The sequence below is a fragment of the Acanthochromis polyacanthus genome, chromosome 21 (genome assembly GCF_021347895.1).
Source record: "Acanthochromis polyacanthus isolate Apoly-LR-REF ecotype Palm Island chromosome 21, KAUST_Apoly_ChrSc, whole genome shotgun sequence".
Classification (NCBI taxonomy): domain Eukaryota; kingdom Metazoa; phylum Chordata; class Actinopteri; family Pomacentridae; genus Acanthochromis; species Acanthochromis polyacanthus.
This window is the reverse complement of record NC_067133.1, coordinates 2,810,153-2,834,910: the sequence shown is the minus strand read 5'-3', so window position 1 is coordinate 2,834,910 and position 24,758 is coordinate 2,810,153. Positions and strand designations below refer to the sequence as shown.

Below are 24,758 nucleotides of genomic sequence, written 5' to 3'. Positions count from 1 at the left end.
GTGTGATGTTATTCTTGCGTGATTCACAGTTGCTCCACAGATGTATTTTCCATCAGGGAGCTTTCCAAACACTGCCAGCCCATGATTCAGTGACCCAGTCTCATGACCACATTGTTATATTGGCTGTACTGAAAAACAAAACCATCCCTTGTGGCCTTTCTCTCATTTTTGCCATATCTTTGCGCTTACTCTTGAATCTTCTGTCCAGCACTTCTAGCTCTGCTTATTCTTCCAATTTCACAGTTAAATGCAGTCTGAATTTCCACTATTAGGTTTGATCCAGCTCCCCTTTTTCTATCCTTTCAGTATCATTAGTGCTACAGTAGAATCTGAGCATACAATTATTGTTTAATTTTACCGACTCTTTCATATACTGTGCCCTAACACTCGAATCGTGCTTCTCATTGGGATTAAAAGCATTTAAGCTGCATAAAAGTGAGCGTACGAGAATGCCTATTGACAACACATTTGTTTGTCTTTCCTTTCTCGCTCTTTTTATGTAATTTTTCTTTCGTAAAGATCATCACATCTGTGCAAGAAGCTGTTTTTTAATACCAAATGACTCCAAATTCCGGATTAATTTCAAAGCAGACATTAAGCTGCACAGTTATAGCCAGTAACCAGTGCAATAAAGCAATAATCAGTATCAGTGCAAATATCACTGGTAGTTTCCTTCCATGTTATCCCCCACTGATCACGAGCCTCCCTCAGAAATATCATAAAATATTATGATATTTTCCTTTCGATTTGTTCCCACAAACACCACCTTATATGTGTTCTTCCTCCTTCTAAAAGGATACTAGCACAGATTCCTGTCAGTACATCTCTGACCATAGTTATGCCCATCCTGGACCTTCCAGACCACACACAGACAGCATCTACTTCCTCTTCTTGTGTGAGCTCTGCAAGAGCTTCTATGTGACTTACACTCCGGACAGTTTGTGCACATATTCCCGAAACAGATATTTCAGCAACATCAGTTTTATTCCATTCATTGATGAATGCAAAAGCGTGCCAACCATCTATTCCTGCCACAGAGAACACACATGATTCACGGTTTTGGGACTTCCTCAGTGTTGCAGCCTGGGTTTGTATTGATGAACACTTCCAGAGAACGTGCCGATTGCCTCACAGAGGACTGCCAGTGATTTGTTCAGCAGTTTGCTTATGGTGGCTGAGATTATTCCCATAATGTTTGTTTCACAAGCACACAAGATGACATAGATTTTTTTTCTTATACGGAACTTGTGAATTTCTTGAAAATGTGCAAGTCATTTACATGAACGACGTGCACAGGAAGACCTTGGGCATTAAGCCCTCTGATTATATTACAGGTGGCAGTTTCCCACATTAGTCGTTCGGCCACATCGACTGATTAAACGTAGGCGTATCTACAGCATGTGTACAGATGTTGCATAACCTCCCATTTACGGTGCACATAAATGAGAGACAAACAACAAGGTGCACCCAGTCGAAGCTACGATCTCAGGATGGAGAACAGCAGCTGGAAACTGATCCTGGCCTTTGGGGTGCTGTTGGTCAGCACACATGCAGAAGGTAACAACGTTTGTTTATGATTTCAACAGTTTTGTGTGATGTAGGGTATGTAAAAGATGCATTTAGAGGCAGAAATTCTGTCAAATCTGGTACATGATGTGTTTTTTTTTCTGTTTGACTCAGAAATTGTTGTGGATCTACTTGAGAAACTTCTCTGAGCTGTTCATATAGTGTTATATATATTAAAAACTGAACAAAACAATCAGGTTTTTATCCCAAATTGATACAACTGTAGGCTCTTACCCCACAATATTTCTTTTACTTAACCTAAATGAGAATACTTTAGAATCTAGCTCTATTATTAGGTTATTCTCCATCATTAATAACACTGTATGGTTTCACTTTAATGTTGATTATACTCAAGTAAAGTAGTGTTTTTTAAAATTAGTATAGGGTTTGATCACTAATTTGCAAATAACTCAGATATAATCACACTCTAAACAACACTACAAGGTGTCAACCACACTGTTTTTAGTTTGTTTTCCTTCTTTCATCACACCAGTCATTATCCAGGTACTTTTGTGCAACAGCTGTTGTCTTAAATGTGTTGTATAAAAACATTGTCTTAACTTGTCCTGACTTGCTGTAACTATTTGACCTTGTTTTGGTTGTTTATAAGTGCATAGCAATTTGCAACAGGGTTTCAAAATATGCTATAAAAATAAAGTGATTCTTCTTCTTCTTCTTCTTATTATTATTATTAATATTATATCATTCATGCATATTCAGGCCCATGTGTGATTTCCAGCTGAAATACCAGCCTTTATGCATCAAAACATTAGTCTTATCAGCAGAGTGACAACCTGTAGTGAAGCACTAAGAAGTGCATCTATACCCTCTTTTTCTTTTTTAACTGTCATGTTTGTGAAAATAATACAGCAATAACTTATTTTTGAGGAGTTCAAACAAAAACTGCAGTCTGAAATCTGTCTTTTGTCAACATGCTGGAATTATTTGACGCTTCAGCTCAGACGTTTTAGAACATTAGAGAATACATTTTTAAAAACTTTTTTCAAGGGATATCAGATTTTCACTACACCAGATTGTGACGAGAAGAATTCACAATGACGATATTAGTCGATTAGCTTTAAAACATTACCACATGACTGACCATCAAAAGCATGATCGTCTCACAAGAGGACAACAGGAGTTTATAAAACCACTGACGCAGCAGTAAAAGTCCTGCATCAGCTCTGCTGCATTATGCATATCCCTAATTACAGCCTTTGTAATTTGCTACATGCATTATTTCAAACTGGAAACTGAAATAATTTTTGAAGTCAAATAATTCTTCAGCCCTAGTGTATTCTCATTTCATCCATACTGGCATATTGTGACACCTCTAGAGCTCTGACTTTCATGGAAAGGATTGCTGTGTAACTATCATAACAGACAGCTGAATAAGATGCTGTAGAATCATGTTTTTATGCAGGATTAATGCAAATTAGTTTATAACAAGTGCTAGATCAGTCGGCTGAGCCACAGAAATAACATCTTTGAAAATCAGAAACAAAACACTGGATTAGATGAATCATCCCTAAACATAATAGTCTTAATACAGGTAACAGTTAATATGAAACAAAGTCTATTTAATTAAACATTTCTGTTGCTGCTAAAAGCAGTGAAGGAATGTCACTAAGTGCATTTACTCAAATAATGTATTTAAATGTGAATTTGAAGTAGTTTAGTTGAGTCTTCAGACTGACCTTCTCATGCCACTTCTAATCCATTACATCTCTAAAAGGAAACCTAGTACTCCATCAAGTTTATCTGTTTCTCTGACAGCTATAGTTACTTTACAAATGAAGATTTCTGCACACAAAACAAATGAAAATCTACAGTTTACATTAAAGCAGCTGAAACAGTTAGTCCATTCATCAGTTCAGTCAGTTGAGAGGAAACTGGCTACATTTAGAGCACTTCTGAAGGCATTTCTCACTGTTTACTGTATTTTTACAAACCAAATAGTCAATTGATTAGAAAAGAATAGAATGATTTTATTGATCCCTGAATGGAAATTCATTAATGGAGAAATGATTATGATTAATGGAGAAAACAATCAGCAGATAAATTCATGACAATATCATTATTTGGAAGTAACAGTTAAGAATAAGCTCCATGTCTACCAACTTCAACAATAAAATAATAGATTATTAGTAATAATAATTAAAATGATATAATTAACAACAATAGTAGAGTCACAGGGGACATTTTTTTTACTTTTAAGACTTGGAATGCATTTTCATTTCAATATTTATAAACTTTTGCTAAGGTAATGTTTTAATGCAGAAAAGAGGACCTCTACAGTCTGGTATCAGGACTTTTACTTAAGTAAAGAAAGTGAATACTTTGTCCATCAGTGGCCAACTCAAGCTAATGCTGCTTCACCTTCAAGCATGCTAACTGTTAGCCACCATTAGCTGACTAGCCAATTCTAAACAGTTACATTCTGAAACACTGATGGTACTATATAACTGACCATTTTTCAATACATAAAGAGATCCAGTTGCTAAGTTTCACTGTTCGCCTCACACTATTACTTTCCAGGTGACATCAGTGTATGGAGACGAATGCATGAAAACTAGCAAGTTGAGATGAAGGTAAAGACGTGGATTTTCATCTGAGTGATAAAATATTTTTTGTGATTGTTTGTCTCTAGCCTCATTTTCCAGGCGCATGGAAGATTTCATCAAAGCGGTGCAGCAGGTGGAAGATGAGGATCCTGGGTTGGAGCCAGTAGCTGTGCTGAAGAGGCTGCGGAGGGCAGCTGGCCTTAATGATCCATTCATCCAGCACTTCCTCGCAAACGCCGACTCCAGCGGTCCTGAACTCAATGCCAACCTCTCAGATTACATTAGCAAGGTCGTGCATCACCGGGTGACAGAGGACGGCAAAGAGGACGGAGTGGTTCTGACTCCTGATGGTACCACTGTGGCACTCAGGCAGCTCCTCCTGGGCATCGAGGCTGGTCTCCTCTCCAAACATCAGGGTCGTGTTCGAGGTCTCTACCAGCTCACTCTGACCAAAGAGCTCAGTCTTTCTCTGCGCTCTCCTCAGTCACAGCGCCTCGGGTCAGACGGCTGCTGGGACAACATCAAGTCTCCTCAGGTGTTCACCCTCTCAGACAGCTCCTCTCTGCTCACCACCGCTCAGGTCAACGGTGGCATGGATGGTGTGGTGTTAGGGATGGAGGTCTCTGCCAAATCCAGACGTCCCCTAAAGCTGAGCAGTCTGCTGACAGAATACTACTGCCACCAGCTGGACAGCAGAGGGATGGACGCCGCCCCTCGCCTCATCAGCCGACGTCGCAGGGAGAACTTCAAAACGCTGGTCCTCCCTCCGGTGTTGGTCAGACATGTGGTGGAATCAGAAGAGCTGCAGCTGAGGCTGACGGGACGCTCTGAGATGGAGGTGGAGACGAAAAGGCAGCTGACGGCTGCGGTGAAGGAGGGAATGAAGGACTTTTTCCATAAGTACGTGGGTAAGTACAAGACCAAACCACAAAGGAAATGAAAGAAGTCAGAAAAGAGTAAAGGAAAAATGATTCTCTTTCCTCATATTGAGGTATTTCCTTGCAGCTCTAAGGTGAAGACATCCCAGAATATCATGCAGGTTGCATCTGTCAACTACAGTCACCTTAAATCAAGTTGTAGAAGCTATAGATCTCCTCAAATTATCCTACAGGTTATCATCTTTGATCCTTGTTCCTATTTGCTCAGGTCCTCTCTGTCCCTAAAATGATCCTGAGAAAATCAGATGCTGCAAAAGAAGATCCATGAGAGAGACAACTGCTGCAGGAAAAACATGATTTGGTTATCATTAGATTGTATTAAGACTGTTTAGTCCGACGTTACCGAGTAGACAAGTTGTCTCCATATTGGGCTGTAATTTAAATATTGCATTCCTCCCAACTCAATAATTACCAAAGGCTGAGGTTCAGTTCAGGCCGGTTTCAGTCGTTGCTGAAGAAGATCAGCTAGATTTTATAGATAGTGGTAGACAGGCGTCTTTTGTCATTTTTGACTCCCTTGTTTAGTTTGGAGCACCAGACTCCTCGGTCAGTGCAGGTGGACGCCCATGTTGAAGTCTTTAAGGTCCGTCTTCAGAACGTCCCTGTACCCGAGACGAGGTCTGCCAACGGGCCTTGTATCCTCTTTCAGAACACTGTGAAGGATCTGTCGAGGCAGGCGGGATGTAGGCATGCTGTCTACGTGCCCAGACCACCAGAGACGGTTGAATTTCAGTTGTGTTGACAAGGGATGGGAATTGGTGATATCAAATAGAGTCTCATTTGGTCATTTTGTCTTTCCATGTCACACCAAGGATAGATGTCAGATTCCTTGCATAAAAAGCATTCCGTCGGTCTTCTTGACGTCAGTTTATTGTCCACGTTGCAGATCCATACATCAGTACCCTTCTCCAGTTTACCAAACATGCTTGCAGCTTTGTCCAGTCTTGCTGAGAGTTCTCTATCCAGGCAGAGGTTTGAGGTCATGACAGAACCAAGATACGTGAAGGCATTCACATTTTGGAGGGTTGTTTCATTTATCGAGAAGTCTTGAGCCGTGCTTAGAGACAGAATAACTGTCTTCTTCAAGCTGATCATGACACATGCAGATGAAAAACTGCTGACCAGTTGTTGCAGCTGAGAAGGTTGAGGAGAATCCTCAGAATTGATGCTGCCAGTGCCCACATCACTGTGTTGCTGGTAGTGCCACTTCTCCTGATGTCAGTAAAACCTATTCTCAACGTCATCTGAGTCTCCAGAGCATCTCTAAATCTGCTTCCTTGTTCATCTCTCGACATCGCAAAATTCCCACAACAAAAAGCACTCATGGCCTGACAAAAATCCATATGAAGACAGCTGCAAAATCTGATCATTTCATTTCAAATACAAGTAATAAGGTCATGCATTCTTCCTGTGTTTCAGAATGTCCATCCATCATCCGTCGGTGTATGTGGGAGGCAAGACCATACTACGGAACACCCTCCTATCTGTATCTGCCTGTGTCCTACCTGTTCATCCACCACACTGCCATTCCAAGCCAGCCCTGCTACACCTTTGAGCAGTGCTCTGCAGACATGCGCTCCATGCAGCGTTTCCACCAGGACAGCAATGGCTGGGCTGACATAGGATACAGGTAAAAACAGTTTGCACACGTCAAAACCGGGTTATGTGAAATGTTTACAAGATCTAAGAAAATCTGTGCTTCTAAAAGCTTTGTCGTAGGTTCTGATGGGAACATCTACGAGGGCCGAGGGTGGGACTGGGTAGGAGCCCACACCTATGGATACAACTCCGTAGGCTACGGAGTCTCCTTCATTGGAGACTACTCCTACAGACTGCCCTCTCAGGAATCCATGAGGCTGGTCAGAGATCAGCTGGCATCCTGTGCTGTCAGTAATGGGGACCTGCGATCTGATTACATCCTGCAGGGCCACAGACAGGCGGCGGACACTACTTGTCCTGGAGATGCCTTCTATGCTGAGATACAATCCTGGCCACACTTTGAGGTATGTAGAAGTATTGACATATCAGCAGGTGTTACATGGTCTGTTGAGCTCTGACAGGAAACAAAGCTTCAATATCCTGAAAATAATACAGCGGATTCAAGAAATATACCAACGCCCTTCACGTTTTGGACACTTCATTTTTTAGTTGTAGATTTGGTGTTGTCTAGTTTTACTGAGTAACCAAGGAGGAAGGTCATTGTCCAAGAACTCAAGAACAAAACAGTCACCACTAGAAAGCTTCAGAAGCCTTTTACATGTCAGCGGCACTTCATCAATGAGAGCTTTATGATAGAACAGCTACAGCGAAGTGACTCTGATAAACGCAAATGACAGTCTGCTCGGAGTTTAGAAACCAGATAATGACAGAATTAAGAAGAGGATTGTTTCATGAGAAAAAACAACTCTTTGATTGGAACGTCAAGCACTACATCTGACAAACACCAGGCACTGCTCATCACCTGGTAATACTGTCCTTAAAGTGAGGCACGGTGGTGGCAGTATCATGCATGCTATAGGTGCCTAACCAGAGTGACACAGAGGATCATAATAAAGGGAAGCATGAAAGCATATGTCAAGATAACAATGAGATGGGGCAAGTCTCAGACTGCCCCTGATTGCATATAAAACATTTTTGGAGAGACGTGAAGATGGCCGCCCACAGACACCTCTCATCCAATTTAATGAAACTTGACAGAATTTGCCAACAATAATGGATAAACTGCCCAAATCCAGATGTGCAAACCCTGTAGGGACTTACTAAAGAACACCCAGAGCTGTACTTTCTGCCAAAAAGGACTTCTAGAAAGTCCTAAATTAAGTGTCTGAACGCTTTTATAAATGAGACATTTCAGTTTTGGATTTTTACTAAATTTGTGTAACTTGTAAAAACATGATTCTGGGTTACTGAGTGTAGATTGGACAGTTGTATTTATTCAAAACTTTGCACACAGTGTCAATAAAAGAGTTTACAATACATTCTGAATCCACTGTGAATGATGTAATAGTTCCTTTAGGACCCCTCAAATTTATCTTATGACCCTTTGAGTAGTTCAAACAAAGCAAAACTCTAACACGCTGATACAGAAATATTAACAAATATATTTCACTTACTGCTGAGTGTATTTTTTTAAATAATTGATATTGTAATACATTTTTTTGCCAATTCTTCTGTACTTTTGCTTTACCTGGACTGACGACAATACTATTACTAATGCTGTTTTTACATTGCTGTATTCCTACTTCTACTAATGGTCTGAATTATTTTATTTTAGTACTATCGGACCAAGAAACAAGATTGATCTCCTCAACAAGAAGAAGAGCCTTCAATACTTCAAAACAATCATACAATAAATAACATTTCTATGTGCATATTGTTGACATTTTATTTCAACACCATAAGCACGTTTACTGTTTTTGTAGTTTTATACTATTTTAAAGCTTTGTAGATCTGGAGAAAGCTTATGACAGGGTGCCCAGAGAGGAACTGTGGTTTTGTATGAGGAAGTCTGGAGTGGCAGAGAAGTATGTTAGAGTGGTGCAGGACATGTATGAGGACTGTAAGACAGTGGTGAGATGTGGTGTAGGTGTGACAGAGGAGTTCAAGGTGGAGGTGGGAGTACATCAGGGATCAGCTCTGAGCCCCTTCTTGTTTGCTATGGTGATGGACAGGATGACAGACGAGGTTAGACAGGAGTCTCCATGGACTATGATGTTTGCAGATGACATTGTGATCTGTAGTGAGAGCAGGGAACAGGTGGAGGAGAAGCTAGAGGCATGGAGGTTTGCCCTGGAAAGGAGAGGAATGAAGGTTAGCCGCAGCAAGACGGAGTATCTGTGTGTGAATGAGAGGGACCCAAGTGGAAGAGTGAGGTTACAGGGAGAAGAGATCAAAAAGGTGGAGGATTTTAAGTACTTAGGGTCAACAGTCCAGAGCAATGGAGAGTGTGGAAATGAGGTGAAGAAGCGAGGCAGGCTGGAACGGCTGGAGAAAAGTGTCAGGTGTGATGTGTGATAGAAGAGTTTCAGCTAAAATGAAAGGAAAGGTTTACAAAACTGTGGTGAGACCAGCCGTGTTGTTTGGTCTGGAGACAGTGTCCCTGAGGAAAAGACAGGAGGCAGAGCTGGAGGTAGCAGAACTGAAGATGCTGAGGTTCTCTTTGGGAGTGACCAGGATGGATAGGATCAGGAATGAGTCCATCAGAGGGACAGCACATGTTAGAGGCTTTGGAGATAAAGTCAGAGAGGCCAGACTGAGATGGTTCGGACATGTCCAGAGGAGAGAGAGTGAATATATTGGTAGAAGGATGCTGAGTTTCCCACTGCCAGGCAGGAGGCCTAGAGGAAGACCAAAGAGGAGGTTTATGGATGTGGTTAAAGAGGACATGAAGGTAGTTGGTGTGAGAGAAGAGGATACAGAAGACAGGGTTAGATGGAGGCAAATGATTCGCTGTGGCGACCCCTGAAGAGAAAAGCCGAAAGGAAAAGAAGAAGAAGAAGATACTATTGTAATGCTTTCACTATGCTACATTTCAGGCAGAAATGTTGGACTTACTGCCCTACTTTTGTTTTTACCTCTGTAATTTGCAGAGTAACATTAAGCACCTCTTAATGAAGATCTGCTAGATTTAACTACACGGCAGTAAATAAAGAATCGACTTCACCTCACAACGCTTTAACAATTATAAAACAGAGTCTTTATGGTGATGCATCAGTAAATCCAGAGACACGGTTAGTTGATCAATATGGTGTTATATTTAAAGTCATGTGGAAGAAATAGGTGCAAAACTCTACAGACATACAGTGGCCACAAATAAATTTGACATTCTTGAACAACCACAAAGGAAAATGAACTTTTTAAAATCATTTATTCAGCAAAAATTATCAACAGATCTAGTATTCTTATTTGTAAAAGTAACTACACCTTTGGATTCGGAAACTACTACTGACCCCTTTAGTAGGAATACTAGTCAGCCAATCTCTGACATCAACTTACTGCAACTTCAGAACTCTCTTCCATGCAAAATTCCTTCACTTGCCAGATGTTTGAGGGTGGTTTTTTTTGTTGCCTTTTTTGAATCCTGCACAGCATTTAAATTGGATTCAAATCTGGGTTTGATCAAGCCACTTAATAACCCTCCATTTTTTCTGAGCCATTCCTTGGTGGATCTGCTGTCTGCTTAGGATCATTATTCTGTTTAAAGGTTATGTTCAAGTTCTCTCTGATATGATGCAGAAGTCTTTGTTGCATCAGTGGACACTGGAATAAACCACAATCTAAAGCTTGACTCATTTTTAACCTCGAGGCGATTTAGGTTTTAACTTTCATCAATTAATAAGCACTGATTCAAATACAATAAGATGTTTTACAAAAAGTCAACAGTTTTCATCAAATGTTTTTTTACTTGATTCCAGTTGAGTATTTTTCCACGAATCAGATACAGTATACTGCAATACATCACATTAAATATTATTTTCACCATAATTCAGAGACAAATACTTCACCATTTAATCTAACTTTAGTTACCTTGCATATTTACATGAATAAAACAAAAATAAAATCAACAAATAATCATATCATCATGGATTAGTTGACTCATTTTTTTTATTTTATTCTTAGGTACATTCAAAGGTGACGCAGCAGCACAGAGAGTAAATGAGCTCCACCTTAACAGGGGTGGACAGTACATAAGGATTTTATTTTGTGTCACTTGCACTTCACATGAGCATTTCAACTTTCTTCTACCTTATACCTTCATTCCACCACAATTCACAGTCAAATAATCTACGTTTAACTCCACAACCTTTATTTACTTTGCATATTCAGATGAATAATTCAAAATATAATCAACAAATAAATTATGATGGCATATTGTTAAGTAAGATAAGGCTTTGCTTACTTCAGTATATTTGAATATTTTTATACTTTTAATTAAGCATAAAGTTAAATGATGCATGACTTTTACTTGTAATTGAGTATTCCTGTAGCTCACCAGCTGCAATCAATTACAAAATCAACTACAATCCAATAAAATAACGTTCATTCGTCAGAAATGGACCATATTTAGTATTTTAAGCAGGAATTACAAGGTAAGACCATGTTTTCTATTTAACACTGTGACATTTTCTTTTCACCTATTGTCTGTTCTTTAATAAGAATAGACATATACAAACAGAAGAGTCATGTAAAGGGTTATCCATTAGTAGTTGTTTTTTTAACCAAAAATAACTAATATTTTTCTTGTAATACATCAAAGTGTAAGAAAAAAAAAGCAAGAAGCCCACCTTGGACATCAGTTATTTTCAGTACTGTAGCCTTGCTAATGTTAGCAAGTTAATTGTCTGCAAAGACTCATGTACTATCATGTAATTCAATAACATTAAAGCTAACCAACAATAAAAAAAACGAAGAAGGAAAAACAAGTATTATTGTCTGTGTAAAAGACTAACTAGCTGACTTCATGTTAAACTTATAAACCTATGCTACATTAGCTTCTGTAGCGTTAGCCAGCGAGCTAGTTAGCTTGAACTCTTTGCTAGTATTTTGTTAGCATTCCTGTGATTAGACCTTTGTTTTTTTCAGGAATTTTGATATCTGCGATGATAAAGTTATAGTACTGTTAGAAGCTTTGTTTTTGGCCAATCCATTCTAAATTAATTGGCAATATTCAAACTGTGTTTTAAAAAACAATGTACAGCCATAAGTTTGGACACAAGTACCATGACGCTTGTGAATCTTAGAAAATACCACAAAATTGTCACTTACAATATACTTATGTTCTGTAATAGACATCAAAACAGACATAAGTCATGCTGTGTCCAAACTTATGGCCATGGCTGTATGTATATAAGGGTCATTCCATGAAATCGGTGCCTTTTGCGTCCCCAAGAAATAATCAGTCATACAATTATGATAACAACAAATTAATATTTCATTTAAAAATATAACATTACCCTGTCTTCTCTCCTTAATATAACATCAAATTAAAGTCAGTGAAATGTTATTTTAATTAATTTAAATTACTTTCATGCTGAAGAGGGTGAGGTTTTTGGCCTGTCCCTCACTGTTATTGTTGTATGTGTACAGGACTTTTCATTTGTAAAATGTAGGCAAAATGTTAAAATTTTTACATTTACATGTAGTTTAAAGTATGATCTTATTGTAAAAAAGTGTTTTTGGTAATAATAATATATATTAACCATTATAAATTACCAATTTATCGGCGTCCCCTGATTTCGTGTCAACCCTGTTACCCTAACTAAAAAACCCTATAAAAATAATGGTACATTCCAGATTTGACAGGATTTAAAGGAGGTTGCATCATCTCGGAACCAGGATGCTCACAGCTCATTGACAAGTAAGTTTCTCTCATCTCTGATTTGGTATTTTGAAGTGTTTTTCAAGGTTTAACCAGGGGGGGACAAGCATACAGCGTCAATCCTGTTACCAGTTTTTAACATATAAACATAATCAATTTTCTATTTTTCAAAATATAATCAATATCTACAAGTAATTATCTTTCAAAGTACATAGCTTGCACTTTAACGAGCATTTATTTTAGCTAGCTACAAGCAAATTAGTTTAAAATGGTCAACCCTGTTACTGTCAACCCTGTTACCTTTCCACAGTAACAGGATTTGACATAATTAACAAATATTAAATAACACAGCCTGAGATGGCACAATATAGTTTCCTGTCATTTTAGACCTTCTGTGATTCCTGGCTACTTAAAAAATAAAAATTAAATATAGTTTAAATTTTACATTTTCAAAGTTGAAAAGGCACCGGTTTCGTGGAATGACTCATAATAATATGTAATAATAATAATTGTACATCATAAGAACTCTTTTAGAAGGTAATTACCATAATCATACCAGAAAAAAATCATTACATCATTTCTTTATTTTTAAATAAATATTGTCCTTCAGGGGGGCGTTTTCAACCAGTTAACCTTTTCCTCCACTAACACAAACACACAGTTCCAGCTGTGGCCAGCAGGCGGCGCCAGACGACCATCTAATAATCAGTGGGGGGCGTATTGATCTCCAGCATTTGGGGATGTTTGATACACAAACTTATTGACAAACTCAGCATTAACTATAATCAGCAAATAGAGAGGGATGCGTGTGTGTAATGGTGTGTAAATAAGTCACCTATTACAGTTTTAATAAGTGGGTCAAATATATATCATGAGATTTATTTAGAATAAAACTATTTATATTAATATTTCTCCTATTTGCAGACAATAAAAATGATTATACTGATTGATTATGGGTGTGATATATCAGCGCTGCTTTGCTTTGTGTATCTGCAGCGGATTTAAGTGTAATCCTGATTTGTTTCGCTTTAAATTATTGCACATAAACGCGATCGGAGCGCAGGATTGGGGACACAAACGGAGCGGTGGTAAAAGTTGAACTTATTAAACTTGCCCCGGTGTGGGTTTACTCGAAACTCTTCTCGTCGCCCTCCCCGTCGACGTTACGTACGCAGAGCCGTGGCGTGCCTGCAAGCCAAATAACATGGAGTCCTCTGCCTGGCATCTCCAAGGGATCCAATGCAAAGAGCCGAGCAGCGACTAGAGAAAAAACACGCCAAGTTGGTCCATGTCTCCGGCCCGAGTCTGTCTCCGGCATCGTCGCGGGACGTAAAGCTTCAGCTCCAGCCTCAAATTTTAAAATGGTTCAATTCTGACCTGCATGACGACTCAAGGGTTGAAGAATTATTGGAATTTTCTTCCTGAAGGTTTGCAAATTTTCAGAAATTTGGGGATTTTTTGCAGAATTTTGGGATTTTTTTCAAACAAGGAAACAATATTTTTGGGTGCCTGTAAATGAAGACAACAGGAGGGTTCATATCGGAATCGGAAATTGAGATTTGGACAACAATCGGTATATCGGATATTGGCAGAAAAGCCAATAATTTATCAGACATCCCTACTTGCTGACCTTGATGAAGAGCAGCATGTTCAGCACTTTGGTCTCCCTCTTGCCGTTCTTCTCCCTCAGAACCAGAACATCCAGCATGCTGGCTCCAACGCTCTGGCCCATGTCAGCCAGCCGGGTCTGCAGCTCGGTTACGGAGTACACTCGGCTCTGACAGTACTGGACTATCTCAGAGAACAGCAGGGCGAAGGCGCTCACGCTGACTTCGGTCTTTGGTCGGGTCAGGGGCCGCTCTAAGATGTTGGATAAACCTTGTGTCCATTCTCTGTTGGAGAGAGATGAAGTCACAGGTTTATATTGACATAGATATGCAGCACTGACAGCCCAATTGTGTTGATAGATAGATAGATAGATAGATAGATAGATAGATAGATAGATAGATAGATAGATAGATAGATAGATAGATAGATAATCCTCAACCTAAAATTTATGAAAATACAGGTGAATAAATACACGACAGAAGTGAGTATTCTCCTCTGTGTTTCGACATAAAATGATATGATTCTAAACTGTAGCGCCTTGCAGGAATTGCATTACTTCTAAGTTAAAGAGGAAGCCAGAATTAAAAACTAACAGTTTAGAGTCGCTATTTTAAAAACTCAGACCCACAGAAGGTACTCAATGCAACAAGTGTCAGTCAATCGTTCATTTTTAAGATTTAAATCTTCATATGTCCACCTTATTTTCATGAGTCCAATCCTCCTCAGCATGGAGGATACCAGAACATTTCTACAGACTCATCAAGCCATTATTCAGGGGCTATTGTTTTCACTTTCTCTTTCCTGGAAGGGTTGTGCTGCTCAGCCTGTCTCATCAGAATACAAACCAAAAGTGTTCTTGCCCAGGTCATATTTCTCACTTTGTTCTTTTTAAGAAATTGTCTGTGTGCTTTCGATGTTTATGTTGCAATATTTCTCTTCTGCAGACTGGGAGTAATCTTGTGAGCCAGTGCTTTTGATAAATCTACATACATTTATGGTGCCATTTCTAAATGTTATCTCTCCACAACACCTTTTGCACACATGCAGCCTCATGTCACCCTCCCACCTCTGTGCTTCACTGTCAGGAACATGTATTCACTGGGATAAAACTTGTTTGACTCCATCTAAGCCAAACAAACGTATCCTTGCCACATCTAACAAAGCATTCATCAGGCTTCCTTTCATCTTCTCTAGCAAAGAATTGTTTTTCACTTTTGTTCCATGCAGGAATATCTTTCCTGGATGCCATCTATAGAGGCTGACGTTATGCATCGTTCTTCACAGGAACTCAGTACCAAGTCACACACAGTTGCCTGTTGTTTATCAGAGCTAGATTGCGCAAATAGCACACTGTCTACATCTTGATTACCGCTGGAACTGTGCTTCAGCTGATTTCTTGTGGGTGACCAATCTTCCTGTATCCATCTATGTGAACTTTCACACTCAGGGTTTTTCACTTCCTCTAGTAACTGTTTTCCATGTGGATAGAAACAGATAGACACAACCATAGGTCCTAAACTCAGAAAGTCCTGATGTTCACGGCTCATTTTCTAATCATGTTTGTGGGATTAGGCTGACTGGAAATCACAGGGAACTCAATGTTGTCTCAATGATCACAGGTTTTCTAACGTGTTCACGGCAGTATTCAGCTGTGTTGTATGAAGTTTCTACTTTGGAGCTGTATTTTTCTCTTTAAAAAAGTATTTGATCAACTGTCGAGAAATATTAGTGTTCTTAAGAAGTGATGCAGTTTAGAGTCATTCATCATAAATAATAATGGAATTTGTAAAGACATGATCATAATGAACATAAAAACATTATTTTTTTAAACTTTTAATAAAAATGTATGCAAGATATATCCCACGGACTTAAAAAGTTCATCAATTAGATTGACCCGGACAATTTCATTTTGGACAATTTTCTTGTCAATTTCAACAAATTTTATGTCAGTTTGCATCGTTTCTCGTCATTTTGGATCGTTTTTGTGTCTTTGGGATAATTTTCAAGTCATTTAGGACAAATTTCATGTCATTCTGGACTAATTTTCCAGAATTATGGATCATTTTCACTTCATTCTGGATGAACCAATATATAATTTTGGGACTTTGCGGCTTTTTTTTGTGGCATTTTAGTAACATCCAGTCGTTTTTTATTAATAAATAATTGTTTCCACAATAAATAATTATAGAATTTGGGAACACATGATCATTTTTTTATTTTCAATAAAAATGTATCCAAGATATATCCCATGGACTTCAAAAGTCCCTCAATTATAGGTTGCCCCAGCTTCTGAGACAACAACTGGTAATAATGCCAACCTAAACAGTGACAGTTAAGCTGTTTATTACTGTAAAACCTTTAGAAATAAACACACCTGCAGCTCATTATCTAAAATTACAGTCAAATACACCCCAAAATACTGAAGGTGGAGCCTTGTTATGGTGACTAAATCACGTGATTACTGTCACTGACAGCTATGAGAAAATATAAGAGCTATAATCTGGGGCTTAGCCAGCTTCCATTTATTATATGAATCATTTAAAGCAATGATATTATTTGACATTAATATAATTTGAAAGAATTTGAGGCTAATTGTTAACGGACAGGCTCGAACTAGCCACTTTACCCTACGTCAAAATCAATGTATTTTTAATTTTAAAGGTAACACCACTCAATACACACAAATTACACATTGTGTGAATGCTTCAGAAATAAAATGCAGCTGCTGAATCCTTGTGTGTTTTTGTGTGTCCAGTTTAAACCCAACAAACAGCTGATCACCTCTCGCTGTTGGCTAACTAGCTACCGATGCTAACCGGTACTCCTGGAAAGGTAACCGCACCGGAGCTATTCAAAGGGGTGTAAACATATACTTTTACCAACACAGAACGAACATTAAGCTGCACAGTTATAGCCAGTAACCAGTGCAATAAAGCAATAATCAGTATCAGTGCAAATATCACTGGTAGTTTCCTTCCATGTTATCCCCCACTGATCACGAGCCTCCCTCAGAAATGTCATAAAATATTATGATATTTTCCTTTCGATTTGTTCCCACAAACACCACCTTATATGTGTTCTTCCTCCTTCTAAAAGGATACTAGCACAGATTCCTGTCAGTACATCTCTGACCATAGTTATGCCCATCCTGGACCTTCCAGACCACACACAGACAGCATCTACTTCCTCTTCTTGTGTGAGCTCTGCAAGAGCTTCTATGTGACTTACACTCCGGACAGTTTGTGCACATATTCCCGAAACAGATATTTCAGCAACATCAGTTTTATTCCATTCATTGATGAATGCAAAAGCGTGCCAACCATCTATTCCTGCCACAGAGAACACACATGATTCACGGTTTTGGGACTTCCTCAGTGTTGCAGCCTGGGTTTGTATTGATGAACACTTCCAGAGAACGTGCCGATTGCCTCATAGAGGACTGCCAGTGATTTGTTCAGCAGTTTGCTTCTGGTGGCTGAGATTATTCCCATAAGACGAGATGACATAGATTTTTTTTCTTATACGGAACTTGTGAATTTCTTGAAAATGTCCAAGTCATTTACATGAACGACGTGCACAGGAAGACCTTTGGTGTTAAGCCCTCTGATTATATAACAGGTGGCAGTTTCCCACATTAGTCGTTCGGCCACATCGACTGATTAAACGTAGGCGTATCTACAGCATGTGTACAGATGTTGCATAACCTCCCATTTACGGTGCACATAAATGAGAGACAAACAACAAGGTGCACCCAGTCGAAGCTACGATCTCAGGATGGAGAACAGCAGCTGGAAACTGATCCTGGCCTTTGGGGTGCTGTTGGTCAGCACACATGCAGAAGGTAACAACGTTTGTTTATGATTTCAACAGTTTTGTGTGATGTAGGGTATGTAAAAGATGCATTTAGAGGCAGAAATTCTGTCAAATCTGGTACATGATGTGTTTTTTTTCTGTTTGACTCAGAAATTGTTGTGGATCTACTTGAGAAACTTCTCTGAGCTGTTCATATAGTGTTATATATAATTAAGAACTTAACAAAACAATCAGGTTTTTATCCCAAATTGATACAGCTGTATGCTCTTACCCCACAATATTTCTTTTACTTAACCTAAATGAGAATACTTTAGAATCTAGCTCTATTATTAGGTTATTCTCCATCATTAATAACACTGTATGGTTTCACTTTAATGTTGATTATACTCAAGTAAAGTAGTGTTTTTTAAAATTAGTATAGGGTTTGATCACTAATTTGCAAATAACTCAGATATAATCACACTCTAAACAACACTACAAGGTGTCAACCACACTGTTTTTAGTTTGTTTTCCTTCTTTCATCACACCAATCATTATCCAGGTACTTTTGTGCAACAGCTGTTGTCTTAAATGTGTTGTATAAAAACATTGTCTTAACTTGTCCTGACTTGCTGTAACTATTTGACCTTGTTTTGGTTGTTTATAAGTGCATAGCAATTTGCAACAGGGTTTCAAAATATGCTATAAAAATAAAGTGATTCTTCTTCTTCTTATTATTATTATTATTATTATTATTAATATCATTCATGCATATTCAGGCCCATGTGTGATTTCCAGCTGAAATACCAGCCTTTATGCATCAAAACATTAGTCTTATCAGCAGAGTGACAACCTGTAGTGAAGCACTAAGAAGTGCATCTATACCCTCTTTTTCTTTTTTAACTGTCATGTTTGTGAAAATAATACAGCAATAACTTATTTTTGAGGAGTTCAAACAAAAACTGCAGTCTGAAATCTGTCTTTTGTCAACATGCTGGAATTATTTGACGCTTCAGCTAAGACGTTTTAGAACATTAGAGAATACATTTTTTTAAACTTTTTTCAAGGGATATCAGATTTTCACGACACCAGATTGTGACGAGAAGAATTCACAATGACGATATTAGTCGATTAGCTTTAAAACATTACCACATGACTGACCATCAAAAGCATGATCGTCTCACAAGAGGACAACAGGAGTTTATAAAACCACTGACGCAGCAGTAAAAGTCCTGCGTCAGCTCTGCTGCATTATGCATATCCCTAATTACAGCCTTCGTAATTTGCTACATGCATTATTTCAAACTGGAAACTGAATTAATTTTTGAAGTCAAATAATTCTTCAGCCCTAGTGTATTCTCATTTCATCCATACTGGCATATTGTGACACCTCGAGAGCTCTGACTTTCATGGAAAGGATTGCTGTGTAACTATCATAACAGACAGCTGAATAAGATGCTGTAGAATCATGTTTTTTATGCAGGATTAATGCAAATTAGTTTATAACAAGTGCTAGATCAGTCGGCTGAGCCACAGAAATAACATCTTTGAAAATCAGAAACAAAACACTGGATTAGATGAATCATCCCTAAACATAATAGTCTTAATACAGGTAACAGTTAATATGAAACAAAGTCTATTTAATTAAACATTTCTGTTGCTGCTAAAAGCAGTGAAGGAATGTCACTAAGTGCATTTACTCAAATAATGTACTTAAATGTGAATTTGAAGTAGTTTAGTTGAGTCTTCAGACTGACCTTCTCATGCCACTTCTAATCCATTACATCTCTAAAAGGAAACCTAGTACTCCATCAAGTTTATCTGTTTCTCTGACAGCTATAGTTACTTTACAAATGAAGATTTCTGCACACAAAACAAATGAAAATCTACAGTTTACATTAAAGCAGCTGAAATAGTCCATTCATCAGTTCAGTCAGTTGAGAGGAAATTGGCTACATTTAGAGCACTTCTGAAGGCATTTCTCACTGTTTACTGTATTTTTACAAACCAAATAGTCAATTGATTAGAAAAGAATAGAATGATTTTATTGATCCCTGAATGGAAATTCATTAATGGAGAAAACAATCAGCAGATAAATTCATGACAATATCATTATTTGGAAGTAACAGTTAAGAATAAGCTCCATGTCTACCAACTTCAACAATAAAATAATAGATTATTAGTAATAATAATTAAAATGATATAATTAACAACAATAGTAGAGTCACAGGGGACATTTTTTTTACTTTTAAGACTTGGAATGCATTTTCATTTCAATATTTATAAACTTTTGCTAAGGTAATGTTTTAATGCAGAAAAGAGTACTTTTGCAGTCTGGTATCAGCACTTTTACTTAAGTAAAGAAAGTGAATACTTTGTCCATCAGTGGCCAACTCAAGCTAATGCTGCTTCACCTTCAAGCATGCTAACTGTTAGCCACCATTAGCTGACTAGCCAATTCTAAACAGTTACATTCTGAAACACTGATGGTACTATATAACTGACCATTTTTCAATACATAAAGAGATCCAGTTGCTAAGTTTCACTGTTCGCCTCACACTATTACTTTCCAGGTGACATCAGTGTATGGAGACGAATGGATGAAAACTAGCAAGTTGAGATGAAGGTAAAGACGTGGATTTTCATCTGAGTGATAAAATATTTTTTTTGATTGTTTGTCTCTAGCCTCATTTTCTAGGCGCATGGAAGATTTCATCAAAGCGGTGCAGCAGGTGGAAGATGAGGATCCTGGGTTGGAGCCAGTAGCTGTGCTGAAGAGGCTGCGGAGGGCAGCTGGCCTTAATGATCCATTCATCCAGCACTTCCTCGCAAACGCCGACTCCAGCGGTCCTGAACTCAATGCCAACCTCTCAGATTACATTAGCAAGGTCGTGCATCACCGGGTGACAGAGGACGGCAAAGAGGACGGAGTGGTTCTGACTCCTGATGGTACCACTGTGGCACTCAGGCAGCTCCTCCTGGGCATCGAGGCTGGTCTCCTCTCCAAACATCAGGGTCGTGTTCGAGGTCTCTACCAGCTCACTCTGACCAAAGAGCTCAGTCTTTCTCTGCGCTCTCCTCAGTCACAGCGCCTCGGGTCAGACGGCTGCTGGGACAACATCACCTCTCCTCAGGTGTTCACCCTCTCAGACAGCTCCTCTCTGCTCACCACCGCTCAGGTCAACGGTGGCATGGATGGTGTGGTGTTAGGGATGGAGGTCTCTGCCAAATCCAGACGTCCCCTAAAGCTGAGCAGTCTGCTGACAGAATACTACTGCCACCACCTGGACAGCAGAGGGATGGACGCCGCCCCTCGCCTCATCAGCCGACGTCGCAGGGAGAACTTCAAAACGCTGGTCCTCCCTCCGGTGTTGGTCAGACATGTGGTGAAATCAGAAGAGCTGCAGCTGAGGCTGACGGGACGCTCTGAGATGGAGGTGAAGACGAAAAGGCAGCTGACAGCTACGGTGAAGGAGGGAATGAAGGAGTTTCTCCATCTGTACATGGGTAAGTACAAGACCAAACCACAAAGGAAATGAAAGAAATCAGAAAAGAGTAAAGGAAAAATGATTCTCTTTCCTCATATTGAGGTATTTCCTTGCAGCTCTAAGGTGAAGACATCCCAGAATATCATGCAGGTTGCATCTGTCAACTACAGTCACCTTAAATCAAGTTGTAGAAGCTATAGATCTCCTCAAATTATCCTACAGGTTATCATCTTTGATCCTTGTTCCTATTTGCTCAGGACCTCTCTGTCCCTAAAATGATCCTGAGAAAATCAGATGCTGCAAAAGAAGATCCATGAGAGAGACAACTGCTGCAGGAAAAACATGATTTGGTTATCATTAGATTGTATTAAGACTGTTTAGTCCGACGTTACCGAGTAGACAAGTTGTCTCCATATTGGGCTCTAATTTAAATATTGCATTCCTCCCAACTCAATAATTACCAAAGGCTGAGGTTCAGTTCAGGCCGGTTTCAGTCGTTGCTGAAGAAGATCAGCTAGGTTTTGTAGATAGTGGTAGACAGGCGTCTTTTGTCATTTTTGACTCCCTTGTTTAGTTTGGAGCACCAGACTCCTTGGTCAGTGCAGGTGGACGCCCATGTTGAAGTCTTTAAGGTCCGTCTTCAGAACGTCCCTGTACCTGAGACGAGGTCTGCCAACGGGCCTTGTATCCTCTTTCAGAACACTGTGAAGGATCTGTCGAGGCAGGCGGGATGTAGGCATGCTGTCTACGTGCCCAGACCACCAGAGACGGTTGAATTTCAGTTGTGTTGACAAGGGATGGGAATTGGTGATATCAAATAGTCTCATTTGGTCATTTTGTCTTTCCATGTCACACCAAGGATAGATGTCAGATTCCTTGCATAAAAAGCATTCCGTCGGTCTTCTTGACGTCAGTTTATTGTCCACGTTGCAGATCCATACATCAGTACACTCATGACACATGCTTCATATACTCTCACCTTAGTTTTTATAATAAGATGTTTGTTTCTCCATATACCCTTCTCCAGTTTACCAAACATGCTTGCAGCTTTGTCCAGTCTTGCTGAGAGTTCTCTATCCAGGCAGAGGTTTGAGGTCATGACAGAACCAAGATACGTGAAGGCATTCACATTTTGGAGGGTTGTTTCATTTATCGAGAAGTCTTGAGCCGAGCTTAGAGACAGAATAACTGTCTTCTTCAAGCTGATCATGACACATGCAGATGAAAAGCTGCTGACCAGTTGTTGCAGCTGAGAAGGTTGAGGAGAATCCTCAGAATTGATGCTGCCAGTGCTCACATCACTGTGTTGCTGGTAGTGCCACTTCTCCTGATGTCAGTAAAACCTATTCTCAACGTCATCTGAGTCTCCAGAGCATCTCTAAATCTGCCTCCTTGTTCATCTCTCGACATCGCAAAATTCCCACAACAAAAAGCACTCATGGCCTGACAAAAATCCATATGAAGACAGCTGCAAAATCTGATCATTTCATTTCAAATACAACTAACAAGGTCATGCATTCTTCCTGTGTTTCAGAATGTCCATCCATCATCCCTCGGTGTATGTGGGAGGCAAGACCATACAACGGAACACCCACCATCCTGTCTCTGCCTCTGTCCTACCTGTTCATCCACCACACTGCCACTCCAAGCCAGCCCTGCTACACCTTTGAGCAGTGCTCTGCAGACATGCGCTCCATGCAGCGTTTCCACCAGGACGACAGAGGCTGGGATGACATAGGATACAGGTAAAAACAGTTTGCACACGTCAAAACTGGGTTATGTGAAATGTTTACAAGATCTAAGAAAATCTGTGCTTCTAAAAGCTTTGTCGCAGGTTCTGATGGGAACATCTACGAGGGCCGAGGGTGGCACTGGCAAGGAGCCCACACCTATAGATACAACTCCGTAGGCTACGGAGTCTCCTTCATTGGAGACTACTCCTACGGACTGCCCTCTCAGCAATCCATGAGGCTGGTCAGAGATCAGCTGGCATCCTGTGCTGTCAGTGGTGGGAGACTGCGATCTGATTACATCCTGCATGGCCACAGACAGGTGGTGGACACTGCTTGTCCTGGAGATGCCTTCTATGCTGAGATACAATCCTGGCCACACTTTGAGGTATGTAGAAGTATTGACATATCAGCAGGTGTTACATGGTCTGTTGAGCTCCGACAGGAAACAAAGCTTCAATATCCTGAAAATAATACAGCGGATTCAAGAAATATACCAACCCCCTTCACGTTTTGGACACTTTATTTTTGAGTTGTAGATTTGGTGTTGTCTAGTTTTACTGAGTAACCAAGGAGGAAGGTCATTGTCCAAGAACTCAAGAACAAAACAGTCACCATTAGAAAGCTTCAGAAGCCTTTTACATGTCAGCAGCACTTCATCAATGAGAGCTTTATGATAGAACAGCTACAGCGAAGTGACTCCGATAAACGCAAATGACAGTCTGCTCGGAGTTTAGAAACCAGATAATGACAGAATTAAGAAGAGGATTGTTTAATGAGAAAAAACAACTCTTTGATTGGAACGTCAAGCACTACATCTGACAAACACCAGGCACTGCTCATCACGTGGTAATACTGTCCTTAAAGTGAGGCACGGTGGTGGCAGTATCATGCATGCTATAGGTGCCTAACCAGAGTGACACAGAGGATCATAATAAAGGGATGCATGAAAGCATATGTCAAGATAACAATGAGACGGGGCAAGTCTCAGACTGCCCCTGATTGCATATAAAACATTTGTGGAGAGACGTGAAGATGGCCGCTCACAGACACCTCTCATCCAATTTAATGAAACTTGACAGAATTTGCCAACAATAATGGATAAACTGCCCAAATCCAGATGTGCAAACCCTGTAGGGACTTACTAAAGAACACCCAGAGCTGTACTTTCTGCCAAAAAGGACTTCTAGAAAGTCCTAAATTAAGTGTCTGAACGCTTTTATAAATGAGACATTTCAATTTTGGATTTTTACTAAATTTGTGTAACTTTTAAAAACGCGATTCTGGGTTACTGAGTGTAGATTGGACAGTTGTGTTTATTCAAAACTTTTCACACAGTGTCAAAAAAAGAGGTTACAATACATTCTGAATCCACTGTGAATGATGTAATAGTTCCTTTAGGACCCCTCAAATTTATCTTATGACCCTTTGAGTTGTTCAAACAAAGCAAAACTCTAACACGCTGATACAGAAATATTAACAAATATATTTCACTTACTGCTGAGTGTATTTTTTTTAAATAATTGATATTGTAATACATTTTTTTGCCAATTCTTCTGTACTTTTGCTTTACCTGGACTGACGACAGTACTATTACTAATGCTGTTTTTACATTGCTGTATTCCTACTTCTACTAATGGTCTGAATTATTTTATTTTAATTCTTTCAGATCAAGAAACAAGAATGATCTCCTCAACAAGAAGAGCCTTCAATACTTCAAAACAATCATACAATAAATAACATTTCTATGTGCA

The 24,758-nt window shown here is 39.4% G+C and overlaps 1 protein-coding gene across 1 annotated transcript; it reads left to right on the top strand.

The window, feature by feature from the left end:
- Positions 1 to 1,418: 1,418 nt before the first annotated feature.
- Positions 1,419 to 24,758, top strand: LOC110970843 (uncharacterized). Its single transcript, XM_051941483.1, has 11 exons — positions 1,419 to 1,557; positions 4,217 to 5,038; positions 6,488 to 6,698; positions 6,777 to 7,071; positions 14,077 to 14,151; positions 17,370 to 17,386; positions 17,726 to 17,835; positions 20,472 to 21,293; positions 22,809 to 23,019; positions 23,098 to 23,392; positions 24,674 to 24,758. Exons 1-11 carry the CDS (start codon positions 1,443 to 1,445, stop codon positions 24,689 to 24,691), a joined length of 2,991 nt encoding a protein of 996 aa, XP_051797443.1. The 5' UTR covers positions 1,419 to 1,442; the 3' UTR covers positions 24,692 to 24,758.